The 7,184-nt window shown below is 42.1% G+C and overlaps 2 protein-coding genes across 2 annotated transcripts; both read left to right on the top strand.

Moving 5' to 3' along the window:
* Positions 1-1,423: 1,423 nt before the first annotated feature.
* On the top strand, positions 1,424-2,278 carry LOC138870845 (uncharacterized). Its single transcript, XM_070148685.1, has one exon. The coding sequence runs from the start codon at positions 1,424-1,426 to the stop codon at positions 2,276-2,278; it is 855 nt and encodes a 284-aa protein (XP_070004786.1).
* Positions 2,279-5,149: 2,871 nt separating this feature from the next.
* Positions 5,150-5,620, top strand: LOC138870844 (uncharacterized). Its single transcript, XM_070148684.1, has one exon. The coding sequence runs from the start codon at positions 5,150-5,152 to the stop codon at positions 5,618-5,620; it is 471 nt and encodes a 156-aa protein (XP_070004785.1).
* The last annotated feature ends 1,564 nt before the right edge of the window (positions 5,621-7,184 follow it).

The following is a 7,184-nucleotide window of genomic DNA, read 5'->3' as shown; positions in this document are numbered from 1 at the left end:
TTTTACTAACTTGTGTGAGTTAATCGATTCAGGTACAAAATGCCAAATAATGATCCTATCGGGAATGTTCTCCCGGGGGAGCAGGTAGATGATAATGCTGAAGATGATGTGCCTCTAGTATCTCAAGCTCAAAGAAGAGGCTGCTAGGCCAATGAAAACATTTTAGACCCTCCCTCAGCTCCTCTGCAAGTAGCTCCTCGGCTTTCCAAATGAAGGTTACTCAAGTGCGATTGTACCACCCCGGATCTAGGCGGGCAATTTTTAGATTACAAATGTCATATTGACCTTACTGGAGCAAAGAGGGTACTTCACAGGCGCTCCCCATCAGAATGCATATAAACATCTAAAGGGCTTTGTGGATACCTGCTGGGGAAACAAACAGACAAAAGTGTCGGATGATGCATTGAGACTGAGATTGTTCCCTTTTTCACTTAGAGGGAAAGCTTTGGACTGGCTCGAAAGACTCCCCAATCATTCCATCACCACGTGGGATGAGTTGGCCGACAAGTTTATAGCAAAGTTTTTCTCACTGGGACATATGGCTGCATTAAGGGATGAGATCTTAGCTTTTAAACAGGAGCCAAATAAGCCCCTTCAAGAAATCTGGGATAGATATAGAACTATGGTCAAGGAATGCCCTAACAATGATATGACTGAAGCAATGATCCAACAGACATTTTATAGGGATATAAACATGACCAATCAATGTGTGGTAAACCAGCTAGCAGGGAGTAATGTTTTGAAGTTGCCTTATGCTGAGGCATGTGACATTCTTGATGAGATGGCTGACACTTCCTTAGCCTGGAAAAGTCGGGTAAATGTTCCTCACGGAGACCCTCATGTCATTAATCTTCACAAGGAACTTCAAGACCACAGACAAGCCATAGTTGAGTTGACAATAACCATGAACCAGTTAGCTAAAGCACAGCTTCAGCAAATTCAGGGACCAAAGCAAGTAAACGCAATGGAAGGGGTCAATCTATTAGTAAACAAGAGGAGACAGCATGGGCAATAAATGCAAGGAAATCAGGATCAATATGAGCAAGGTAGCAGTGGTTACAACCAAGATAATGGGTATGATGAGCAAAGAGAAGAAGTTTTGTATGCCAACAACTATCAAGGACAATGGGGTAATGATCCAAATCAACAATGGATATCACAGAGGAATAATCAGAATTGGGGCAACCAAGGCCAAAGAAATTGGAACAATAACAACAACAACAACAACAACAACAACAACAACAGGAATAACGACCATAATTGGGGTAACAATGGCAATTAGGGTGGCAACAACAACCAAGGGGGTTGGAATAACGGTAATCAAGGTAATCGGGGGCCGGGATTTCAAAAGCCTCCAATGTTTCACCAACTAAACAATCTGCCTCCATTTCCATCCCAAGGTCCTAGCTCGTCCAACAATGAGATGGGACGAATTGAGTCAATGTTTGAGAAAATAAGGAAGAAAACCACCGACTCCGATGCCCAATTGGCGTCCCATAATACTTCTATCCGCAATCTGGAGGTTCAACTTGGCCAGATTTTGCAAGCTTTGAACATTCGCTCTAAGGGGGCACTACCTAGTGACACGGTGCTATTAAACCTAAAGGGTGGGAACAATACCGACCATGCAATGGCGGTGACCACAAAGAGCGGTATAGGTGGTGAAGCAAGTACCTCCAAGCAAAAGAAAGTTGTGAGTGAAGATGTTGAAGTGCAAAATGACGATGATCCAATAGTTGATGAGCAAGTGAGTGAAGAGAAGTTGGATGGTGAGGTGAGAATTGATATTCATAACAATGAGGAGGAGACTCAAAATTATGTGAACCCATCTAGGGAACACGTGATAAACATATCGGAAACAGTAATGCATAAAGATAAGGATCCTTTGCCAAGGCCTCCTCCACCTTACCCTCAAAGACTTGCAAAGCAAAAGAATAAAAACCAGTTCAAGAAGTTTATTGAGATGATGAAAAGTTTGTCGATCAATGTGCCCTTGATGGAAGCTCTTGAGCAAATTCCAGGATATGCCAAGTTTATGAAAGAGTTGGTAACTAAAAAGAGATCTATGGATTATGAGATCATCAAAATGACTCATCAAGTGAGTGCCATTGTGCACTCGATGGCTCCAAAGCTTGAGGATCCCAGCGTATTTACCATTCCATGTACCATTGGGAGTGCGGATTTTGCAAAGGCCTTGTGTGATTTAGGAGCAAGTATAAATTTAATGCCTTACTCTATATTCAAAACTTTGGATATTGATCAATCAAGAGCTACTTAAATGAGATTACAAATGGCGGATAGAACAATGAAGAGGCCGCTTGGTATTATTGATAATGTTCTTGTCCGGGTTGACAAATTTATTTTGCCTGTGAATTTTGTGATTCTCAACTGCGAAGTCGACTATGAGGTGCCAATAATACTGGTTAGGCCTTTCCTAGCAACAGAGAAGGCATTGGTTGATGTGGAAGCAGGGGAGCTCACCTTCCGGGTGGGTGACGAAAAAGTTGTCTTCCACGTTTGCAAATCAATGAGGCAGCTGAATAGTACTGAGATTTGCTCTTTTGTGGATCTTGTGACAGAGATGATAGTTGATGACAAAAGTGCCATGATCAATGTGGAAGACCTTTTGGAAGTTATATTGTTAAACCATGATGTGACTGAGGACGAAGGCTTGGTAGAGTATGTCAATGCTTTGCAAGGAATGAGTTCTTACCCATATGAGCCCCGTAAACTATCCTTGGATCTCTAGAACAGAAAGACTCCACCAACAAAGCTCTCAATCGAGGAACCTCCCATATTGCAGTAGAAGTCTTTGCCTTCACACCTCTAGCATGAATTCTTGGGCCCTTGTTCAACTTTACCTGTTATTATTTCTTATTGCTTAACTAACTTGTAGGTAGATGCCACCCTTGAGGTGCTCCAAAGAAGGAAGAAGGCAATTTGATGGACTCTAGCTGATATTCGGGGGATAAGCCCTGTCTTTTGCATGCACAAGATAATACTTGAGGATGATGCCAAAACCTTTGTGGAACATCAAAGGAGGTTGAACGAGGCTATGCAAGAGGTTGTCAAGAAGGAAGTTATCAAGTTGCTAGATGCAGGGGTTGTGTACCTCATTTCGGATAGTTCATGGACTTTACCGGTACAATGTCTGCCGAAGAAGGGGGGTATGACTGTGGTCACAAATGAGCAAAATGAGTTGATCCCCACTAGGACTGTCACCGGATGGAGGGTATGCATGGATTACCGAAAGCTGAACAAAGTGACCCGTAAAGATCATTTTCCGTTGCCCTTTCTTGACCAAATGTTGAATAGACTTGTCGGGCATTCCTACTATTGCTTTTTGGATGGGTACTCAGGTTACAACCAGATTTTGATTGCACCAGAAGACCAATAGAAAACCACTTTCACGTGTCCATATGGAACCTTTGCATTCTCATGGATTGGTTTGTGTAATGCACCGGTTACCTTTCAGCGGTGTATGATGGCTATATTTATGGACATGGTGGAGGACTTTGGAAGTGTTCATGGATGATTTTGTGTTGTGGGTGACTCTTTTGAAGACTGGTTGGGTAATCTTGACAGAGTGTTAGCCCGATGTGAAGAGACAAATCTAGTGCTTAGTTGGGAAAAGTGTCACTTTATGGTCGATGGGGGCATTGTCCTTGGCCATAAGATCTCAAAAAATGGTATAGAATTAGATAAATCAAAGATTGAAGTGATTTCAAAACTCCCTCCTCTTACTTCCGTCAAAGGGGCTAGGAGCTTTCTTTGACATGCAGGGTTCTACCAAAGGTTTATCAAAGACTTCTCAAAGGTGGTGAATCCCTTGTGCAAATTGTTGGGGAAGGATGCAAAGTTTGTGTTCAGTGATGATTGCATGATAACTTTTGAGCTTCTCAAGTATAGATTGACTACCACTCCCATCATCATCGCACCCAATTGGAGCTTGCCATTTGAGCTCACATGTGATGCTAGTGACGTTGCGGTAGGAGCGGTTTTGGGGCAAAGGATCAACAAAATATTTCATCTGGTATATTATGCAAGAAAAATAATGAATGATGCCCAAGTCAATTATACTATGACCGAAAAAGATTTATTATCCATTGTCTTTGCCATGGAGAAGTTCAGGCCATATCTCATGGGTACCAAAGTGATTGCGCACACCGATCACGCGGTACTCCGTTATTTGATGACAAAGAAGGAATCTAAGACTAGGTTGATGAGATTGGTTCTTTTTCTTCAAGAGTTTGACCTTCAGATTATTGATCAAAAAGGGTGTGAAAATCAAGTGGCGGACCACTTGTCCTACTTGGAGGAGGAGGAGAGGCCCCATGATGGCCTTGAAATTAATTATTCGTTTCTGGATGAACAACTCCTCTCCGTTTCTTTGAATAGTATGTCTTGGTTCACCGATGTGGCCAATTTTCTTATGACCGGCATTATCCCGAGTGAGCTCTCTTCTAGCCAAAGGAAAAAGCTTAAACGGGACAGCTTAGATTATTACTGGGATGAGCCATATCTTTTCAAGATTTGTAATGATAGTGTGATCCGGAGATGTGTTCCGGAGGAGGAGCAAATGAGTATTCTTGATGCATGCCATTCCTCGCCCTAAGGTGGTCATCACGGTAGGGCGATAACTGCTTCAAAGGCTCTTAGCTGTAGATTTTTATTGGCCTACTCTGTATAAAGATGCTAGTGAGCTTGTTAAGAGATGTGATGAGTGTCAGAGAGCTGGTGGAATTTCTAAGAAGGATGAAATGTCTCTTACCACTATTCTTGAGGTTGACATTTTTAACATGTGGGGTATAGACTTCATGGGGCCTTTTGTGAGTTCGTGTGGTAACACTTACATTCCGGTGGCTGTTTATTATGTTTCCAAGTGGATTGAGGTCGTGGGTTTTCCAACAACGAAACCCGGAGTGTGGTGGCATTTCTCAAGAAAAATATCTTCACATGGTTTGGTACTCCTCAAGCAATAATCAGTGATGGGGGTTCTCATTTTTGCGATAGGGCATTTGACACTTTGCTTGAAAAATATGGTGTCAATCACAAGGTATAAACCCCTTATCATCCTCAGGCTAGTGGTCAAGTTGAGGTCTCCAACAGGGAGATAAAGAGTATATTGTCAAAAACTGTCAATGCAAATATGACTGATTGGTCAAGGAAACTGGATGATGCTTTGTGGGCTTACAGGACTGCTTACAAGACTCCAATTAGTATGTCTCCATACCAGTTGGTATTTGGAAAAGCATGCCATCTTCCGGTTGAGTTAAAGCATAAAGCCATGTGGGCTTTGAAGTGGTTAACTATTGAGTGGGATGTTGTAGCAAATCTTTGGGTAGAGCAACTTAATGAACTTGATGAGTTTAGGTTTCATGCCTATTCCAGCTTATCCTTGTATAAAGACAAGATGAAGTACTTACATGACAAGTATGCCTGGAGCAGGGAAATCAAGGAAGGTGACTTGGTTCTTCTATTCAACTCTCGGTTACTTCTATTTTTGGGAAAGCTCAAGTCAAAATGGAGTGGCCCTTTTGAAGTGGTGCATGTAACTCCATTTGGTGCTCTTGATTTGAAGAATATAAATGGTGAAGTTTTTAGAGTTAATGGGCATTGAGTCAAACACTATATGGGAAAATTTGATGATAGCCACGTGGTGGACTTAATCAATTTCAAATGATGATAGTAATGTGCGTCGTGCCGCGATGTTAAATCAGGAGCTTCTTGGGAGGTAACCCATGTGTTTTTCTTTCCTTTTGATTTTCTTCTTAGTGTAGGATATAGTTTGGACTAACTGGTTATGAGATTTGTGTAGGCATTTTTTATGCAATGCAGGAATAATACTGGAAAATTTGGCTAAGTATGAAATTGGACAGCTGACCGCGCTCAAAATTCTACGATCAGCGGAAACTTTTTCTCGGGGGTGTGATTCTGTAGCGGACGTGGACTTGAAAAGTCCAAAATGTGACCTCTATGAAGTTTCAACTGTGTCCGCGATGGCATTTCAGCTATCAGCGGACCTTGTTCTGCAGCCGCGCCCACTTTTTCGCTCTCAGCAGTGTTATGGAACATACAACTCTTTGAAGCAGCCAAAAGCACGGTCCACGGTGGAATTCTACGGCCGCGGCAGGTAAGTCGGTGTGGGCCCTCGGGGTTTTAGTATAAATAGGAGTGCCCTCATCCTTTTACACTTTTCACGCACCTCAGCCCTAAACACCCCTTTGCACTGTTCGTTTACTTCATCTAAGACTCCATCTCATTAGGCAAGAGTAATTTCTATAACAAATTAAACAACTGGTATGCTCAATTTCTTTGTCTTAATTTTAGTTCTTGTTTTTTTTTTCTAGATAGTTTCAATTTTCTTTTAGTTAAGGTTAATACAAGCCAAGAATCAAAAGTATGCTTTATTGAAGATAATAACTGGTTGGGTAATTGATTTTAATGCCCAATGGGGATGGGGTTGGTCATTTTAACGCTTAATTGCCTAATTTTTATGCTAAGTGAAAACCCTAGGTGTTATCTCGTTGGTTAGTGCCCGTTCTTTTTGAATTTCGTGGCTGACACCTTAACTTTGAGGTCAGCATTCTTATGTAGTGCTAAGTTAAAAATGATTTGCATTTCCGTGGTCAGCAGTGGAATTTCCGCCGTCAACGGCCTGCTTTACGTGGCCGCACTTCTTTTTTCTCGGACCACAAATTTAAAGTTCAGAGAATTGATAAGTTAGGTCTACGGCCACGTTCTTTTTTATGCGGACAATGGTGCAACTTTCGGGGTCGTGCCCCTTTTTCCGCTGTCAGCGGCTCCTCAACTTTAGAGACTGGGTAGTCTGATCCCCAGTCTTTTGCGGCCGTATTCCTTTTTTCGCGGACCGTGGTGCCCATTCAGCAGTCGCGCCTCTTTTTCCGCTGACCTTTACTTTTAGAAACACTGTCAACTTTTCATCTACTTTCCTTTTATGATTTTTTTAACAACAATACTAATGAGCTTTCACTGATTGTGTATGTAGACAATGGTCTGATCTAGAGGCGCAGGTGATAAACAAAAAGGGAGGGCTAAATCTTCTCGAGGCAGGGGAAAAGGAGGATAAGGAAGGACCAAGTTACCACTAGCGGTCCAGAAATCTATAGGGAAGTTCCAAAAAACCATCAAAGCTGCATACAAAGCCGCATCCCATTCTAAAG

The sequence above is a fragment of the Nicotiana sylvestris genome, chromosome 6, assembly GCF_000393655.2.
Source record: "Nicotiana sylvestris chromosome 6, ASM39365v2, whole genome shotgun sequence".
NCBI lineage: Eukaryota > Viridiplantae > Streptophyta > Magnoliopsida > Solanales > Solanaceae > Nicotiana > Nicotiana sylvestris.
This window is presented reverse-complemented; position numbering and strand designations above follow the sequence as displayed.